This window comes from Ornithorhynchus anatinus, chromosome 3 (assembly GCF_004115215.2).
Source record: "Ornithorhynchus anatinus isolate Pmale09 chromosome 3, mOrnAna1.pri.v4, whole genome shotgun sequence".
In the NCBI taxonomy this organism is placed as follows: Eukaryota; Metazoa; Chordata; class Mammalia; order Monotremata; family Ornithorhynchidae; genus Ornithorhynchus; species Ornithorhynchus anatinus.
Window position 1 is genome coordinate 92601029 of NC_041730.1, and position 20589 is coordinate 92621617.

Below are 20589 nucleotides of genomic sequence, written 5' to 3' on the forward strand. Positions count from 1 at the left end.
TTTTCCTCTTATACAGTAACCACTTATTTGAAGGCCAGTTTTGAAAGTACAATGTTGAAAATTTTTCCTCTTATACAATAGCTAGTTATTTGGAAATTTGATTTACAGTTGTCCCACGTGCTCCCACTAAACTCTTTGTGCAAGATGACGATTCTACAAACATCATACTGCATTGGAATATGCCTGGAAACTTTGCAAAGATGAGACTTTTATGTCAAATTGAAATGAATACAGTTGATTCAGAACCAAAAGTGGTAAGCCTTTTTTAATGTAAAATATCCTTATTTAAAATTTCAATAATGCTTTTTACCTAACTGCTAAGTTAAAATTGAAGCATTAATCAATATTACCAGGACCTGAGAGTTTATCTTTGAAGATTTACTAGCTGGTTTGCTTTGAGCACCAAATGTCCTTAACACAGGCATTTGTATCATGTGCAATCTGAACTCTGTATCTCTAAATAATAGGAAAAACCAGTTTTTCAAAAATCACCTGATTGCAACCAAAAAAGCGTGTGTTTGGGAGTTCACTGACACTTTCTGGGGAATTTTTGTAAAATGCGTGTCTTACCCAGAGAAGGTAAAACCTGGATTGGGCTGACTCCATTTATGGACTCCACTCCATATAGCGAGGGCTTTGTGACGACTGTTGGGTATGTTGATCTTGGGAAGTCTTGTGGTGGAGAGATGTTCTGGTCTTAAACTATCCCCACCCTTGGATCCAGCAAACAACTGCCTCCCCCAAATTACCTGGTTAGAGAAGCAGCGTGGCTCAGTGGAAAGAACACAGGTTTGTGAGTCAGAGGATGTGGGTTCTAATCCCGGCTCCACTACTTGTCTGCTCTGTGACCTTGGGCAAGCCTCTTAACTTCTCTGTGCCTCAGTTACCTTATCTCTAAAATGGGGATCTGTGAGCCCCACGTGCTACTCCAGTGCTTAGAACGGTGCTTGGCACATAGTAAGCACTTAACAAATACCATAATAATAATAATTATTATTATTTAGGGACTCTCAAGACTGAGACTTATCAGGACTGCCAGAGGTGCCGAGGGGATAGAGGGGCAGCAATTTTAAAAGAAAATAAATTCTCCTCGTGCCTCTCTTCTTACCCTTTCTTTCCCCTCCTCCCCAGACCCCTTCCCTGTCTCCTCTCCCCCAACACACACATATACACACACAAACTCCACCTCCCCCTCTGCACTAACATTCAGTCACCATCATATGGGCAGTTGTTTAACAGCCCCAAGTCAGTTAATCAATTTTATCAATGGTATTTGGATGTTTCCGCTTGATATTCACCTCAGCCCCATAGCACTTATGTATATATCCATAATTTATTGCTTAGCTTCCCCCTCAAGACTGTAAGCTCCTTCTGGGCAAGGACTGTCCTACCAACTTGTATTATACTCTCTTAAGTGCTTAGTATATTGCTCTGTACCCAGTAACCACTCAATAAATACCATTTGTTGATTAATTGATCAACCAAGGCAGTTGTTCTAAAGGATCTTACGATACCAGTGGGTCTGCACATGGGTGTGTCCCTAAGACCTGAAACCTTGTTGTCTTTATAATAAAATTTCCATTAATTTTACTTTCTATATTAGCCCCATATTTTGGATAAAAATTTCTAAAGTAGGCCTATTAAATCTAGGTGGAAATGTATTTTTATGTTAACACATAATGAAAGCATAAAAGGTGTACAATTTCTGATATACCATGCAATTTGGAAATCTTGGTTCATGAATGTTTTAATTTTTAACAGTTGAACATCTCAATTCAAGGATTAGATACCTCTGGATATCAGGTTTATTTGAACATGTTAAACCCCTACACCAGATACACTTTCCGAGTTCGCTGCTCATCTGAGAACTTTTGGAAATGGAGTGAATGGAGTAACAGAAAGCAGTATTCAACTAAAGAAGCCCGTAAGTTTATTGAATAAGTATAGTGCTTTGTGTACAGTAAGTGTTCAATTTATACAATTGAATAAAATTCCTACTAATTGTTTAATTTAATTCTACCCCAGATTTCCAAACATTAATTTTTTTTATTTACCTCTTCTAAAACCAATCTCTTAGTTCCTTCAAAAGGACCAGATATCTGGAGAGAATGGAGCACTGATGGAAAGAAGCTGATAATCTACTGGAAGGTAATAATTGCTTTTAAATCCATTAAGATCATATAACTTTAATACCATATTCTATGATTTGATACAGTGAATGGGCTCCAGATTTTGTTTATTGTCCTTAGGCTTACAAAAGTCTACTGTGTTTCCTGACCTAATAATGATAATTACTGTATTTAAGTGCTTACTACGGGCAGGCACTCTGCAAGTTCTGGAGTAGGTACAGGCTAATCAGACCAGACACAGTCCCTGGCCCACAATGGGTTTACAGTGGGGAGGGAGAACAAATATTTAATTCCCAGGTTACAGATGAGAAAGCTAAGGTATAGAGAAGTTGTTACTTGTCCAAGGCCACGCAGCAAGTAGGTGGTAAAAACCAACCCCTTAATTTGCTAACACTTTTGGATGTTTATATTTTGTTTTCTACATTTTAGGTATAGAATCTTAGGGTTGAAAGGGAACTGTTTCATTTTTTGCTATCAGGCAAGACCACATGTAACCTACTGGAAGTTGACATTCTAATCATTACTGTCTTTTCTGGTATATTTTAATTGGAAAGTAAACTAGCTTGCAAGAATAGAAAAATAATAATAATGTTGGTATTTGTTAAGCGCTTACTATGTGCAGAGCACTGTTCTAAGCGCTGGGGTAGACACAGGGGAATGAGGTTGTCCCACGTGGGGCTCACAGTCTTAATCCCCATTTTACAGATGAGGTAACTGAGGCACAGAGAAGTTAAGTGACTTGCCCACGGTCACCCAGCTGACACGTGGCAGAGCTGGGATTCGAACCCATGACCTCTGACTCCAAAGCCCGTGCTCTTTCCACTGAGCCACGCTGCTTCTCAAATAAGTACTTACCATTTCATGCCGTAGTTACCAAATGCTTAAAATGTGTGAAGTGATGCTTATATAGCATAGTTATCTAATATGTAGTATATCAATATTTTTTATTGGCAGTAAAACTGTAAATATTTCTAGCTTGACCATTTGATCTTAGTTTGGTCACTAGCACAAGACTATTTTATTTTAATTGTCGAAGTTGGTGAGATGCTTACCTTGATACCGTCAGAGTTTGTAGAAGTTTTTCAAGCCAATAATTTCTTGTGTTGTTTGTAGCCTCTGCCTATTAATGAAGCTAAGGGGAAAATACTTTCTTATGGCCTATCTTATTCATCAAACAAAGAGATACATTATATTCCCGAGGTCCCTGTTTCTCAGCACGAAGCAGAAATAAGACTTGATAGAAGTGATTACACCATTAGTGTTGTGGCCAGGAATTCTGTTGGACTCTCTCCACCTTCCAATATATCTAGCGTGGAACTTCCAAGTGGTGAGTATTTCAGGCACCAAAAAAAACAAAAGTCTGACTTGCAGTAACGGTTCTTGATTGAAATGTATTTGATTTTTTTAAATAATTGGGTATATTTCTCTTTCCGTCTGCTGCTTTGTAAAATTACTAATGTTAGTCAGTCAGTCGTATGTATTGAGCACTTACCGTGTGCAGAGCACCATACTACAGGCCTGGGGAGAGTACACTGTAACAATATAGCAGACACATTCCCTGCCCAGAGTGAGCTTACAGTCTAATGTTTGTTCTCAGATCTCCAACAATTAAGCATGCCAGTTTTATATACTTTAGGTTTAGGTAGCTTTTCAGAAGTGAGGAAAAAATCTGCTTTTTAGTGACTCATCTCTGAGTTCAATCCCATTCCCGGAGTTGGAAAAGAACAGACAGTCTTTAGGTCCTCAAAAAGATTGCTTATACTGAGCTACAATGAGAAGGTTAGCACCAGTGGAGCAAAGTGTGCAGGCTGAGTTGTAGAAGGAGAGAAGCGAAGTGAGGTAGGAGAGGGTGAGGTGGTGGACTGCTTTACAGCCAGTGGTGAGGAGTTTTTGTTTGTTATTCATTCAATAGTGTTTATTGAGCGCTTACTATGTGCAGAGCACTGTACTAAGCACTTGGAGTGTACAATTCGGCAACGGATAGAGACAGTCCCTGCCCATTGACGGGCTTACAGTCTAATCGAGGTGGATGGGCAACCGCTGGAGATTTTTAAGGAGGGGTATGACATCCTGAATGTTTCTGTAGAAAGAATATCCAGACAGCAGAGTGAAGAGTGGAGGGGAGAGAGGCAGGAGTTAGGGAGGTCAGTAATAAGGCCCTGACCCATGTCCTTCCTCTGGTCTGGAACACCCTTCTTCCTCAAATCTGCCAGACGATTACTCTCCCCCCCAACCCTTCAAAGTCTTACTGGAAGCACATCTCCAAGAGGCCTTCCCAGATTAAGCCCCACTTTTCCTCATCTCCCACTCCCTTCTGCGTTGCCCTGACTTGCTCCCTTTGCTCGCACCGCCCCCTCCAAGCCCCACAGCACTTATATATCTGTAATTTTATTTATCTATATTGATGTGTGTTTATTTGTATTGATTTCTAGACTGTGAGCTTGTTGTGGGCAGGCATTGTCACTCTTTATTGTTGTATTGTACTTTCCTAAGTGCTTAGTACAGTGCCTGCCACATTGTAAGCACTTAACAAATGCCATGATAATTATTATTATTTAGCCCTCCCCTTTTTGCCCCTCAGAACTGCCCAAGGAGATTACTAATGTTATGCAGATGATTCCCAAATCTCCCTAACTCCAACCTCTCATCCGACCAGCAATCTGCATCTCCTTGTGCTTCCAGGATCTCTCCTGTTGGATCTTCTGCCAGCACTTCAAATTCAACATGTCAAAAAACAAACCAAGTATTTTTCCCCTTAAACCCACTCCTTCCCACTTGGACATGGAAAAAAAGGCATTTTGCGGAATAGCAGTAGGGTACCAGTGCAAAGAGATCCTGCCCAGACTATAATATGCCTACTACGATCACTGAATAAGAGAGAGAGAGCTTGCTTTTTCTTCCCAGAATTGGTGTATTGAGTCCTTGTTAATTAAGGATGAGCTAATAGAGCTTGATGTTAGTGGTAAAATAATGATTGAGATTTAGAGATGTTATGGTTTCAAGTGATTGCAGAACTGATTGAATTAGTGAATTGAATACATGTGAATTCGGTTTTGACTACTGAACCTTGACAACATACACTTTTTAAAATGGTATTTAGGTGCTTACTATATTCCAGGCACTGTACTGAGCACTGAAGTAGATACAAGTAAATCAACTTGAACACAGTCCATGTCCCACGTGGGGCTCAGTCTTGATCCCTATTTTACAGATGAAGTACCTGGGGCACAGAGCAGTTAAGTGACTTGCCTAAGGTTACAAAACAGACAAGACGTAGAGTTAGGATTCGAACCCGGATCCTCTGAGTCCTAGTCCCGTGCTCTTTCTTCTAGGCCATGCTGATTCCACTTTAACAATTCACAAATGACTTAGTAAATCCGAAGTCCCAAAATAAATCACTTCCTCATATTCATAGTTTTCTGAGAGGACTGTTGAAAGGCATGTCAAAAAAAAAAAAAAGAAAAGGAAGAACTTGAAAAAATGGCTTTGGTCTGTTCCTGAGAAGATTTTTTTTTTCCTGGTTTACTTAAGAATTCTCAGGTAGCATCTGGGGTCAAAAGTGTGATTCATTTTTGTTTTATATCCTTTTCCGAATGTTAAATTTCTCTGTTCTAACCAAACGGATATTTTCAAGGTATGGAAATTGTACTCCCAAAATAGTCAAGAAAAATATTAATAGAACTGGCTGACAAGGCCGCTGAGTCATAAAGCTAAAACAAAAGCCTCAACTGTTTTTGAAGGTGACACAATTGGCCAACTTCCTAAATAAAGTTACAGGCAGTTCAGTAGTAGTATCAGATGACCATTCACTATCGTAAACTATGTTAATACTTATGTTTGTCCCAAAAGGAGAAGCTGTGTTGAAGCAGAATGTGCTCAATATTTTGATTTTTTTTTTTATGAGTTAAACTCTATCCATTTAATATATAGAAGAAAGGATATGGAAGTCACCTAGTAAACTTTCCCTAACTCCAAATAGATGAAAGACTAAACCAGCTTGAACAGGATGTTCTTTTCTTCAAAATCTACAACCCCCATTAGTTGTGCATAACAGTATTTTATTTTTCTGTTGGTCAAGGGAATTCTTCATTTTGTCTAACTGAATTAAACCCATTTCCTCATTTCGTCTATGGACTTCAAGAATAATCATCAGCACTTTCCCCATTAAAACCTTCCAATACTGGAAGACCATATGGAATCACCCTTTTACTTTCTGTTCTCTTGACTAAATCCCCCAAATTTATTTATTCTTTCCTCCCAGAGCAGATTTTTGTCACTTTTCTGGATCCTCTTCAGTTTTCCTTTCGGGTACTTTAAACTCGTGACTGGCTGGGGGGTTGTCTACAACTTGACACAGCAAGGAAACCAAAGAGCTGTGGTATTTCAAATATGGTATTTTGAAGGAAGATGGCTTAGTAGAGAGAGCATGGGCCTGAGAGTCAGAAGGTCGGGGTTCTAATCTCAGCCACTTGTCTGTTGCATGCCCTTGGGCAAGCTACTTCACTTCTCTGGGCCTCAATTCCCTCACTTATAAACTGGGTCCCACATGGAACAACCAAATTTGTTTGTATCCACTCCAGTGTTTACTACAGTGCCTGGCACACCTTAAGAGCTTAACAAATGCCATAATTATTAATTATTAAATACCCTGGTTTCTCCTCTGCTGTCTTGAGCATTTTTTTCAGTCCCCTTGATTCTCTCTCCCATCATTCACCCTGTTTCTGATTGAAACACCATCCTTTCACAAATCTGACAGACCACAGCTCTCCCCATATTCAGAGCCCTACTAAAAATTCCACCTTCTCCAACAAGCCTTCCCTGATTTAATTCTCCAGCCCCTATGCCATATAAAACCATCTCCCAACTCTCTAGCACTTGTGAACCCATTTACACCCACCCTCAACACTCTTACTTATATGCTGTACATTTTTTGATTGCCCCTATAAATATTTCTCTCCCACATTAGAGTGTCTGAGTTTCTTGTAGGCAGGGAACATAATATGTCTTAATTTTGTACTTTCCTGGAATCCACCAGATGGGGTTTCTAATACTACTGTGACCTTTGAAGACTGAGAAGTCCAGCTATATATCACGTATTGGAAGAAAGTAAATTAGTTGAACATTTGCTTTTCACTAAACTAAGTAGCTTACCATGCATATTCCAGGTGGCTTATTTTAACTGCAAGATATTGAAATTACAGTGAACTCCTGGCTTTTTGAAAGAAGGACCTCTTTCTTACACCAGGTGGCTTAATTTAACTGCAAGATATTGAAATTACAGTGAACTCCTGGCTTTTTGAAAGAAAGGCCTCTTTCTAGGCATTTTACACTTTCTTCAGGAGCCCTAAAAAACGTGCATTAGTGGCCAAGTTGGAAGGAGACCTTACATGTGCCCTTTCATGTGCCTGGCGAGGAACAGGGGAGACTTTAGGGAGATCACGTCTGCTGGTTTCAATTACATCAGTTGGCTACCGGTTGATAACCCCATTTTAAGGAAAACTCACCTTATTCATTCATTCAATAGTATTTATTGAGCGCTTACTATGTGCAGAGCACTGTACTAAGCGCTTGGGATGTACAAATCAGTAACAGATAGAGACAGTCCCTGCCCTTTGACGGGCTTACACCTTATAGCACATGTGTCTTGGCATGTATTCATGCATGCACACATTTTTTTTTATTCATGGCTATTGCATAATGTCTAGGTAGATCCATATTGTTGAAAGAATGTTCCCTAGTTCCCTAACAGTATTATATCTAAAATATGTTGTGAAAACATTCACTATGGAAATGTTAAGAATTCATATATGCATAATTAAGAAGGCCATTCTGAATCCTCTTCCCTCTTGACCCTGCAGGAGCAGTGCTTCCATAATATCATACTTTAGAACTCCAGAACAGCTAGGTGTTGACAGTATCAGCATTTTTGGCTTACATCACATGACAAGTGTGGTGAAATGAATCACATTGAGTAAAAGGGTGACAGAATAAACTAGTTGGGTAGTTTTGCCCAAGGAAAACTTTCAGATAGATACAATTAAACTCCATACAACCAATGCCTGTGTTTTTTAATAACTTGAAAATCTAAACAATTATTCTCCAGTTGGTGGTTCTTTTAATCAAATGAGTTCAAAAATTGTTAATGCAAAATCTCAGTATTTCCAAGTGAACATGGTTCTCCTGTATTCAGTATCACTAAGAACTATTACAGGGTAAAATGTATGTGGCTTGGTCTACTCATAGCTCTGTGCCTATTGGTTCCATTATGGTGTCATGCTAATTATTGCATTAAAAGTGGGTGTGAAGTTAGAATTTTTTTCAGTCACTTGAAGGTGATATTAAGATGTATTCTCTGGTCCATGATCAGAGCTATCATGCTAATGGAAGGACGTAACTATTCTTTCTCTCTCTGGCTTTATTGCAGATGATCTCAAAATGGAGAAAGTGGTTGGGACTGGAAAAGGCATTCTCCTGAGCTGGAATTACAATCCCAATGTGACTTGTGACTATGTTGTAAAATGGTGCAATTCAACCCATTCTGATCCTTGCTTTGTGGAGTGGAAGAAATTTCCTTCAAATAGTAGTGGGGCTCTTCTGGAATCCGGTAAGATAAGTGGATTACTGTGTTAAAATCCATACAGCATTTGTAGTTCATCAGTTCCCAATATTACGTTTATGTAAAATGTGAACACCGACCGAATGGTTCTGTAGAAAAAGGATCTGTGCAGCAGAGTGAAGTACGGACTGGAATGGGGAGAGACGGAGGATGGGAGGTCAGCGAGGAGGTCGATGCAGTAATCAAGACAGGATAGACAGACTGTAATAATAGTTATGGTGTTTGTCAAGCACTTACTCTGTGCCAGGCATTATGCTGAGCGTTTGTGTTTATTGTTATTCTGTACTCTCCCGAACGTTTAGTACAGTACTTTGCATGCAATAAGCGTTCAATAAATACAATCAAAAGATAAGGAGTTCTGTTTAAAACGTTAAACCTGAGGTGATGGCAGGGCATCTGAGCCTGAAATAATAGTGCTGCCTTTTTGCTCTTCATATCACAACGCAGAACTTCACCGAGGGTGTGGCATGCCCGCCGTCTCTACCAATGGGTTGGCTGGTGATGCCCTTGAAGCAGGGCCAGAGGGCCACTCTCCAGGTGGAAAGTGTGAAAATCCCCTCCAGTCTATACACTATGCATTTCTAGCACCACATTGCTCACTGGGTCTTGATCTTATCCATTTCACAGCCGACCCCTTTGCCACATCCGCTGTTCGACCTGGAACTCCCTCACCCTCCATATCCAACAGACTACCACTCTCCCCACCTGAAAAACCTTATTAAAATCAGATCTTCTCCAAGAGGTCTTCCCCAATTAACCCCTCTTTTCCCCTACTCCCTCTTCCTTCTCCATTGCCTATATACTTAAATCTGTACCCTTTAAGCACTTGGTTTTTGCCCCACAGCACTCATATACCTACCAGTAATTCATTTATATTCAAGTCTGTCTCCCATCTAGACTGTAAGCTCCTTAATAATAATAATAATAATAATGATGATGATGGTATTTGTTAAGCACTTACTATATGCCAAACAGGTTGTCTCACGTGGGGATCACAGTCTTTGTCACTCTTTTACAGATGAGGTAACTGAGGCCCAGGGAAGTTAAGTGATTTGCCCAAGGTCTCACAGCAGACAAGTGGCGGAGCTGGGATTAGAACCCACAACCTCTGACTCCCAAGCCCGGTCTCTTTCCGCTAAGCCACGCTGCTTCTTGCGGGCAGGGAATGTGTCTACCAATTCTGTTATATTGTATTTTTCAAGCGCTCAGTAAATGCTAAGCAGCACCCAGTAAATACCTTTGTTTGATAAGCAGCATTCCTCCCTTCCGATGGTGTCTCCCGCCAAATGATGGATGAGACTCAATCCTGTCCCAAAGACTTCAGAACTGAGAACGCGTGTAAAGAAATTGACTTCAGTGATGCTGGTTTGGCTAGTACTTCTTGTCTGATCTCCTCCCGGCATCTGTATTCCACTGGGTCATGCGGTCCAACAAGTGGACAGGAGTGCCGCTCACTGGGAGACGCTCACACGAGTATTACACGCAAGTTTCATTTATGATTGAAGCGGCCAGTAGTCAGTGTTGGACGGTAGCGTCATGATCTAACAGTTATCGTGTTCATTACCACCTGTGAGAGGTTTCTTCGGCATCCCTGCCGCACCTATCCCCTCTGCCATCAGCCTTTGAAAGAAGACCCACCTAGGGCATTCCCCTACTTCTCGCTGTTACCCTCTCCAACCATGGTGCGTGGGGTGGATTTTTATCAGTTAGGAAAGTGGCTGTCTTAATCTGGACGGGCTGTCACCGAACTGGGTAGGAGCTCGCTAAAAAACAATGGTAGGAAGGAAAGGATACCCAGGCCAGTGTGGTAGGTTGCAGGGTAGTCTTGAGTCCCCCACCATCACCTAGGTGGAAGTTAGAAAGAGGAGGGGCTGGGTCAGGGGAGGGCCAGAACATTTCATCTGGCCTGCAAGCCACATCCCAACGGGCTCCAAGGGAGTTGCTTCTAACCTACAGGATCTCCTACCTGTTGCTGCAGATGCACTCGACTTCTCACGTATCCTCAATCAATGGCATTTATTGAGTGCTCACTGTGTGCAAGGCACTGTGCTAAACGGTAGGAAAAATACAGTACAACAGAGTGATTAGGTGCGATCTCTGCTCATAAGGAGCTTACAGCCCCTGGGGGAGACAGACAGATTCGAGATAGGAGGAAATAGTAGAGAATAAGAATATTAGCATAAGTATTGTGGGCCTGGGGTGAGTATCAAAGTGCTTACGGGGTACACAGCCGTATGAGTAGCTGAGGCAGAGTGGAGGGGAAGAGTGAAAATAAATAATAATAATGTTGGTATTTGTTAAACGCTTACTATGTGAAGAGCAGTGTTCTAAGCGCTGGGGTAGACAGAGGGGAATCAGGTTGTCCCATGTGGGGCTCACAGTCTTAATCCCCATTTTACAGATGAGGTAACTGAGGCACAGAGAAGTTAAGTGACTTGCCCACGGTCACCCAGCTGACACGTGGCAGAGCTGGGATTCGAACCCATGACCTCTGACTCCAAAGCCTGTGTTCTTTCCACTGAGCCACGCTGCTTCTGACTTAGCCTGGGAAGGATGTGGAGTTTTTTTGGGTGGTTTTAGGTGTTTTGTTGTTTTTTTTTTGGAGGATTTGGGAGAGTGGTGATTTGTCAGATATGAAGGTGGGAATGAATCAGGAGTTAGTGAGTGTATTTACAGCCACTTAACAGGCCAGTTCAGAGCCACCTTGGAAGTGTCTGGACTTCTCATTTCTTAAACCACCTCACCCCCTACCCTCCAACTCTTCCTTATTGGCCAATTCTTTGAAAAAATGAGTTGTTGTCGTCTGTTTTTATTGAGCACCTATTGTCTGTATTTGGGAACATAATATAAGCAGGCGGGCTGCCTTCCTAAAGCCCTGCCTCAAATCCCTAAAGTCACCTTTAGGTGTTTTGAGTGATGTGTTTCATCAAGATGGGGGACATTTCAGGACTGAGAACCTGCACAGAGGAATCAATTGTAATAATAATAATAATAATGTTAGTATTTGTTAAGCGCTTACTATGTGCCGAGCACTGTTCTAAGCGCTGGGGTAGACATAGGGGAATCAGGTTGTCCCACGTGGGGCTCACAGTCTTAATCCCCATTTTACAGATGAGGGAACTGAGGCACAGAGAAGTTAAGTGACTTGCCCACAGTCACACAGCCGACAAGTGGCAGAGCTGGGATTCGAACTCATGAGCCCTGACTCCAAAGCCCGTGCTCTTTCCACTGAGCCACGCTGCTTTGGCATTTGACTTTCATACTGTCATTGCTGCCAGGGCACAAAGTTCAGTGGACAAGTAGGTGGGCCAAGGCGCTGTTCAGTGAAGAGGAGGTAAAGATTTTTACATACTGGACAAATGTATAGCCGAGGGACCTTGGCATAGGACTGTTGCTCTGTTGGAGATCCATGACCCTAGGCAGCTGGTCCTCACTGCCTACACTAGCCAGCTATTTTTTCAGGCTCCCGCTGGCAGAATATTCCAGGTAGTTCAGAAACTTTCTGGTTAAACCCAAGTAGGCAAAACTCAGACTGGAACCCATGTCTCCATATTCCCAGATCAAGGCTCTCTCTGCCAGTCCAGCAGGTGAACTGCTTCCTTCAGTATCTGAGAGGATAAAAGATTCCTGAAAAAGGTTTTGAGGAGCAAAGGGCAGTGATGGGAAAAAGAGAAAATTGACTGTGTGTGTCTAAGTGTGAGAAGTTTCATGAAAAGGAGAAGCCTCATTGAATTGTCAATGTTCCTTATAACTTTGCTGTGGTTCTAAATACCCATTCTTTTCCTTCTTCCCAGTCAAGTTGAGGGATTTTATGCTTCCCTTTATGGGTGTGTGAATAAGTGGTTGATAGAGAAGGCTTTGCTGCCCAATTACTTTTCTGTTATAATCAATGCTGTCATTCTTCTTCCGGTACCGCTCGTTTGTGGCAATCACATGCCCAAGTAGTGGCGTTGGCTCAGTGGGGCCAGGAAGAAGTCATTCATTCAGTTGTATTTGAGCGTTTACTGCTTGCCCCGCACTATACTAAGTGCTTGGGAGTGCACAATACAACAGTAAACACACCCATTCCCTGCCCACAATGAGTTTACAGTCTAAAATCTGTAGTCTCTCCCAGAACCAGTCCCTTAGGAGCTCTTTGGAGTTGGAACCTTAGTTGTTCTTCCACCTCTGCCTCACCTCTGTGGCAGGGCAGGGGGCTTAGTTTGTTCGTACTGGACCCAGTGCTGGGATGGGGAGGGGTGGGCTTCACCTGCTTTATTTGCCTCCAGGAGCCTGGAGCTCTAACTCACCCAATACTGAACTGCAGGTCTAGAGCAGGGACTTGAAATCACCTGCTGTACGTCTAAACTGGGAATTGATGGGGGACTATGAGGCTAATAAAAGAAAAAAAAACTGTGGTTACTTGCGTGACTAGCAGCAACTGAGATTTCTTCTTGTGAGTTTTTGCTTCTTACCTTACTTTTTGATGGACTGGGTTGCAGTGGAAGCAACATCTTGCCAGAGATGTGAAATATGGGCCCCGCAGGGAGAAAATTCCCAAGTGTTTAAGAAAGTGAATCTTTCTCTGTTACTTTAAGATCTTTGGATAAAGTTTATCTGGAATGGGTGAAATGGTACAATAAGCTTACTTAAAGTTTATATTCATAGGTCATGTCTATTGCCTCTCCTACTAAATTGCAAACTCTTTTTGAGAGTAGAAATCACTTTATTTTTCTTTTGAATATTCTCAAAGTACCTAGAGCAGTTGTCTGTACCAAGCACTTATGAGATCCAAGCGCTTAGTACAGTGCTCCCCACACAATAAGCGCTCAATAAATATAATTGAATGAATGAATTGATTATGATGCAGTTTCTCAGTGAAAAATAACCATTGTTTAACCATTTTCCTTTGTCATCATATCAAACATGTATTGATCTTAAATTATTAATCATTGTACAATTTGATTGAGCTCCTACTGTGTGCAGAGCACTGTGCTAAGCACTTGGAGACTAGAGTAGTTAGTAGCCATGATCCCTGCTTTTAAGGAGCTTTCAATCTGCCATTACAGATATGAAGAAAGAAAGAAAAGTAATAAGGTACATGAGCCAGTGCTGAATTGACGGATTAAAATATGTACATAAATTACTGTTAGTTCAACTAATTTTAAAAAATAAGACATTTTAGAAAGATTTGTTTTCTTAGCTTAAGACTTGGATCACATTTTTACATATAAATAATACAGTATTTTTTTCCATTGAATAGTCCTATTAAAGTTTTCTAACAATGCTGTTTTCTCTAGATCACTTTCAGCCTGGTATAAAATATAACTTCTCCATATATGGATGTAGAGACCAAAGATATCAATTGTTTAGTTCTACAGTTGGCTATGTGAAAGAGTTGGGTAAGTAATTATAAACTCCCTGGGGGCAGAGACTGCATCCTTTACTTCTATTTCTTTACTTTTATCTTCTCTTCTCCGCCAATGGTTGGCCCATCCACCTCTGCATCAAACAGAAACTCCTACCATCTGCTTTAAGGCATTCCACCTCTCTCTTCCTCTGACCTTACCTTGCTGATCCCCTACTAAAACTCAATCCTCACACTTCACTCCTCTAATGCTACCACCTCATTCTCATCTAGCCTGCCACTGACCTTCTGCCCACATCCTCCCTCTGATCAGGAAGTCCCTCCCAGATCATGTCTGACAGTCTGCCACTCTCCCCACCTTCAAAACCACATTTCTTCTGAGCGTCCTTCCCTCACAGAGTCCTTGTTTTCTTTCTCCAACCTCCCCTCTTTCTCTAATTTTAATGTCTGTCTCCCTGTGTAATCTGTAAGCTCCCTGTAGTCAGAGATCGTATCTAACAACTCTATGATAGGATACTTTCCCCAAGTGCTTAGTACAGTGCTCTGAACACAGAAAGCACTCAATAAATAGTATTGACTGAATGACACTGGCTTTACACAGTTTTAAACTATACATACATTCAGATGGACCTGAAAAAGGAAATCACAAACCATCCAAGAGTTCAGCAAAGATCTTTCTTTGTAAAGATAGAAGCCCAGCAAGCATTGTAAATATTTGAAAACATATTTTAAAACAGGCTCTCTGTTGCAGTGCTTATTAAAGCAGGTTTGTAAGTGCAAAAGCATTTGTGGCATCTTAGTGACTTGAAAGAAAAAGCATATTTAAAGTTTTGTCCATAGGCTCAAACAGCTAGAAAATGAAGCTTTTATGCTTAAGCCTGAACAAGTTTCTTCTGTTCCCATTCGATTTTCTTCTGTTCCCATTCAGTTTCTGAATATATGTCTGTTTCCTCTCACAGCTCCAAGTGTTGCACCAAATTTTACTGTTGAAGACACATCTGCAGATTCAGTATTAGTAAAATGGGAAGACATTCCTCCCGACGATCTACGGGGATTTTTAAGGGGATATTTGTTTTATTTTGATAAAGGAGAGAAGGGAACTTCCAAAACCAGAGATCTGGAATCAGGTAAATAAAAAACATTAGTGAGTCCTCAATTTATCTACGTTCTCCTTCTCTTACGATGGGTGAAGTCGAAGCCAGATTCTGGCCACTTTTTGTGAGGTACTGGAGAAGCGGGAAGTCTTTAGACCGTGATCTTTTTGTTTTCTACACTCGTTTTTAGGTAGGGTCTTAAAGACTTCACAAACTGTATGGATAGTGAGCAGTATTCCTAGATTCATTCATTCAATAGTATGAGCGCTTACTATGTGCAGAGCACTGTACTAAGCGCTGGGAATGTACAATTTGGCAAGAGATAGAGACAATCCCTGCCCAATGACGGGCTCACAGTCTAACCGGGGGAGACAGACAGCAAAGCAAAACAAAAACAAGACATTATCAAGATAAATAGAATCAAGGGGATGTACACCTCATTAACAAAATAAATAGGGTAATAAATAATATATACAAATGAGCACAGTGCTGAGGGGAGGCGAAGGGAGAGGAGCAACATTCTAATCTTTCTGATAATGGTTTAATTTGCTAGTTAACCATGTATGGAAAAGAATACCGACTACAAAAGGTAGACTGAGTTCATGTGTATTTGTTCTTAGTGTGTTGTTTTTTTTTAATATGGAGTTACATACAGATTTATAATAGAGGATCACTAATCGGTTACCTATACTGCTTTAAAAACAGGGGCATCTGAGCTAAAAGTTAAGAATATTACTGACATAACACAAAAGACACTGCGAATTGCCGACCTTCAAGGAAGAACAAGTTACCATCTGGTCTTGCGAGCCTATACGAACGGTGGCGTGGGTCCAGAAAAGGACATGTATGTGGTTACAAAGGAAAATTGTAAGTTAACATATTCCCATTTATATTTATCCAATCTATCACATTTTAGACTGGTGGTTTACTAGACTGTGAGTCCGTTGTTGGGTAGGGATTGTCTCTATCGTGTGCTGAATTGTACTTTCCAAGCGCTTAGTACCGTGCTCTGCACACAGTAAGCGCTCAATCAATAAGATTGAATGAATGAACAGTAAAGAGCACTGAGTATCCGAGAACTTCAAGTCATCTGGCCTACCACTTCCAACTACTGTAACGTATGACTGTCGTTGATGTCTCAAGCGGGTTGCAAACCACCCAACCTGGGGGTTCATTTCAGCCTGTGGAATCACATGAGAACTATTAAATGTCCATTAAACAAGGAGGCTACCACATGTGGAAATGAGAAACAGCAAAGGCAAAATACATATGCCAGGAGTCTGAATTTATAAATTCTGGTGGTAAAGCACTTACCGGAGGGCCCTTGCTATGAAACTCTAGGGCAGTACAAGATCATCAGATCTGACACAGTCTCGGTCAGACACAGAGGCTCACCATCTAAAACATGAAATAGGGTGCCTGATTAGTGAGGAAACTGACATTATTTGGCCCCTCTGATGCTTGGAGAAGAAAACTCATGGGCTGATAAGCTATAAATTCTACAAGAAAGATGGGGTTGGGCGCATGGGACTGAACATGAGCGACAACATGAACGGTAATATAAAAATATTACTAGTTAAGCAGAGTATATTAGAATCCCATTGAATAGAAATGCCAAACAAAAATATCTCTTAGAAAGAAATGTTCTATATACTCTATCTGACAAGGATGAAGATAGCATTTGATGAGCTTTTCCTTCTTGTTAGGGGTGTGGAGGAGAGATAAATTATCCCCATGAGGGAAAATTATTTATTATTAGACTTGCTCTGAAAGAATAATGAAGCCACTTAGCTGATTTCCACCAAAGCAGCATTAAAAATAAAATGGAGACCCTCCTGTATTCAGAGAATTCCAGAAGAAAGGAGGGTGTATAGAATTTGGCCAAGATCTGTTTGCTTACTCTGCTAAGGCCCCACTAAGGATAGCTGAATCCTATTCCCAAACAGGATACTGTCCCAAAATGAGATTTAGCCAGTGTTACAAATTGGAAAGAGCATCAGCAGAGGAATACAGAGGCTGATGTTTGTAAACTGTTGAAATCCATGGAGGTTTAAAACTACAAATGCAAAGCATAACTGCCTAATAATAAAAGCCTTGCTCCATTTAAAAAAAATAATAATTATGGTGTTGGTTAAGTGTGCATTATGTAGCAGGCACTGTGTTAAGCACTGGGGTGGATACAAGCAAATTGGGTTGGACACAGTCCCTATCCCACATGGGGCTCAGTCTCAATCCTCATTTTACAGATGAGGTAACTGAGGCCCAGAGAAGTAAAGTGACTTATCCAAGGTCACATAACAGACAAGTGGCAGAGCCAAGATTAGAACCCATGCCCAGGTCCATGCTCTTTATACTATGCCATGGTACTTCTCATTTAGGATTGTGATTCCTTGGAGAGACAGGGATTGTGTCTTATTCCGAACTACGTAATCTTTCCCAGACAGTGCAGTGCTGTGCTCACAGTAAGTGCTTAATAAAAGCTGTCTACTACAAAGATGCCTTGGGCATTTTATTTTGGGTGGTAAACCTTAAACTGAAAATCCCGAATTGCTTCACCCTAACTTCCTTTGTCCCAGGTATAGTTTGAGCCAAGTGATAATTATCTCATCACATGGAAAGCGTCTTCTATCAGAGACGGCCACACCAGACTTCAGAGAGGGGATGCGGAGCAGCTAGCAAGGCTCAAAATAGCACACAGCAAACTGAGAGTGGAATGGAGTTTTCCTCAAAAATTATTCTGGGAGGAGCATCAGAGGGGATCCATGGGGGCCTACTTTTTTTTCTCTGTATGTGTGGTTTTTTTTTTGTTTTTGTTTTTTGGTGGGAAGGCACACCCCTCCCAAGTGACCCAGTGACTTTTGGGAGATCAAGGCAAATTAGCCCGGTAGCATCCTGAATTATATAGTTTTTTCCTTACCTGCAATCCCCTGGACTGCTTTTAACCAGGCCCGTTTGGAAGGTTTTGACTGCATATCACTTTGGGATTTCACCATTTAACATTCATGCCTCACTGTATTGCCGGAGTTCTTTGCAGTGAGATAAATAGTGACATGGTCAGAACCACTGATGTAAAATATAATCTCTGCTGAAATTAATGATTTGCTATTTGTAAAGCTGAATGCTAAAAGCTGAGAAGGGATTATATATTGATAAAATAGCTTATTAACGGTAACGTGGCTGAACTCTGAAAGTATCAAATCATATTTTTTTGAGTATGACATTTAAAGGAAATGACACCGTCCTATGAAGGCTACTTTCTATTGTAAAACTGTGAGCTCGTTGTGGACAGGGAATGTGTCTGTTGTATTGTACTCTCCCTAGCGCTTAATACGGTGCCTTGCACAGAGTAAGTGCTCAATAATTATGATTGAATGAATGAATGAGCAATAACTGATCTTTCTCTTTTTTAGCCATAGGTTTAATCATTGCCATTCTCATCCCGGTGGGAGTAGCTATCATTGTTGGAGTGGTAACCAGTGTGCTTTGTTATAGAAAAAGAGAATGGTAAGCATTTCCAGTCAGTAGTGTTTTATTATCAAGGGTGATAATGGTTGTTTAAATTATATTAAATGTATAAGTCCAAGTTATTGAAGAAAGTGATTAACTTGGTAAAAATAAATCTGAAAAATGGTGACCTCAGCATAGCATAATATAACAATAGGGTTGCATGCCTGAAAATCTGTAAAGCTAAAGAGGTAAACTTCAGGTGATTTTGCCAATAATTTTACATTTAGAAAATGGTGGACTACAGTGGCTTGAAACATATGTAATGTCTATGTGAAATTTAACATGGCTATTTGAGTCATTTTTTTAAAAAAAAGAAAGTTATGAATTATGCACACTTTACCAACTGGTCTCTTGTAGCTCTTGTTGACAGAAGACATTAGTCAGATCCAGTTTCCTTTTCTGGATTGGTTTCAATTCTTTTCCTCTTCCTTTTCAATCAGTCAGTGGTATTTATTGAGTGCTTACTGTCTGCAGAGCACTGTACTCAGTTGTGATCCTTTCCCTATGGCTTACAGTCTACAGGATAAGCAAAGACATTAAAATAGATTAGGGGTAGGGGAAATAGAGTATAAGAAAGTACTGTGAGGAAGGGATGAGTATCAAAGTGCTTAAGGGGTACACAGCCAACTTTATAGTTAATACAGAGGATGAAAAAGATAGAACAAATAAGGGCTTGAAGGAGGTATGCTTTGTATTTTTACTTTGTTTAAATTATTTTTTAAGGAGGGTTTTGAAGGTAAGGAGAGTGGTGAACTGTCAGATATGAAAGGGGAGGTAGCTCTAGGCCCGAGGGAGAATGTGGGCAAGGGGCAGTGGAGAGATCGGGGAGATAAAGACCAGGGAATAGGTTGGTGTTAAAGAAGTGGTGTATGCGGGTTGGGTTGTAGATGATCACTGAGGTATGGTAGGAAGGAGAGAGTTGATTATCTTAAAGCCAGTGGTAAGGAGTTTCTTTCTCAGGTGAATGGGCAACCACTGGAGGTTTTGGAGGAGTTGGAAAATAAGGACTGAATAGTTTCAAAGTGATCCAGGAAGCAGAGTAAAGTGTGGACTGGAGTGGAAAGGGAGAGGACCAGGGAGTTCAGTGATAAGTGAGTGCTTGGATTGGCACAAGAGCAGTTTGGATGGAGAGGTGGATTCAATAGATGTTGTAAAAGTAGAAGCGACAGGATTTCGTGACAGATTGAATGTTATGGGTAAAGTGAGAAGAATGATTCCAAGGATAATGCCAAGTTTGAAGAGGGCTGTTTCCATGGAGGGGGCAGGATCCAGTTTCAGTCCTGCCTGATGTTTTGTCTTGAGTAACTTTTGGTTTCTCTTTTGGGTGAATTAAAAATCCTTTCCTACTTTTTTTTTTTAAGGATTAAAGAAACATTCTATCCTGATATTCCAAATCCAGAAAACAGCAAAGCATTGCAGTTTCAAAAGAGCATCTGTGAGGTAATCTCGATTGCTTAATGGTTTTTAAACGCAGAGCTACTGTTCACTTTTGCTTAATACCGTCACTTCCTTTTCATCTATCACGAAGGTATTGTAGATCAACATAAATATGAAGCTGAAAATAAATGCTAACACGATGATGATGTTTTGGGCATGTGTATTTCAGAAGTTAAGCAGATTAAAGTGATATTTGTTTTTTCTTGTCAAATGTAATAGGGAGCAAAAAAAAGCAAAAAATATATAGTTGCTTTGCAGTAGGTAAGTCCATTATAGTTTTTTGAGTGTTTACAAAGTGCTGAGCATTATATTAAGTGCTTGAGAGAGTTTGAATCAGTGAACCTGTTCTGTGCCCTTTAGTAGCTTCAGAAGGGTAGGCTGGTGCTTAAACTGAAGGATATGTAACTTGATAAAGAAGTGTATAAATGGATGTAGGGGATTATAAGTCAGTCAGTTAAT

The 20589-nt window shown here is 40.7% G+C and overlaps 1 protein-coding gene across 1 annotated transcript in view; it reads left to right on the forward strand.

Annotated features, from left to right (window-relative positions):
* Nucleotides 1-20589, forward strand: part of LIFR (LIF receptor subunit alpha) — an 82075-nt gene that overhangs the window by 54888 nt on the left and 6598 nt on the right. The window contains exons 10-19 of the mRNA XM_029059207.2: nucleotides 109-254; nucleotides 1762-1924; nucleotides 2078-2148; nucleotides 3243-3456; nucleotides 8554-8733; nucleotides 14025-14126; nucleotides 15052-15219; nucleotides 15892-16053; nucleotides 18597-18690; nucleotides 20055-20133. Coding sequence (XP_028915040.1) covers nucleotides 109-254; nucleotides 1762-1924; nucleotides 2078-2148; nucleotides 3243-3456; nucleotides 8554-8733; nucleotides 14025-14126; nucleotides 15052-15219; nucleotides 15892-16053; nucleotides 18597-18690; nucleotides 20055-20133 — 1379 coding nt within the window. The remainder of the gene's footprint in view (nucleotides 1-108; nucleotides 255-1761; nucleotides 1925-2077; nucleotides 2149-3242; nucleotides 3457-8553; nucleotides 8734-14024; nucleotides 14127-15051; nucleotides 15220-15891; nucleotides 16054-18596; nucleotides 18691-20054; nucleotides 20134-20589) is intronic.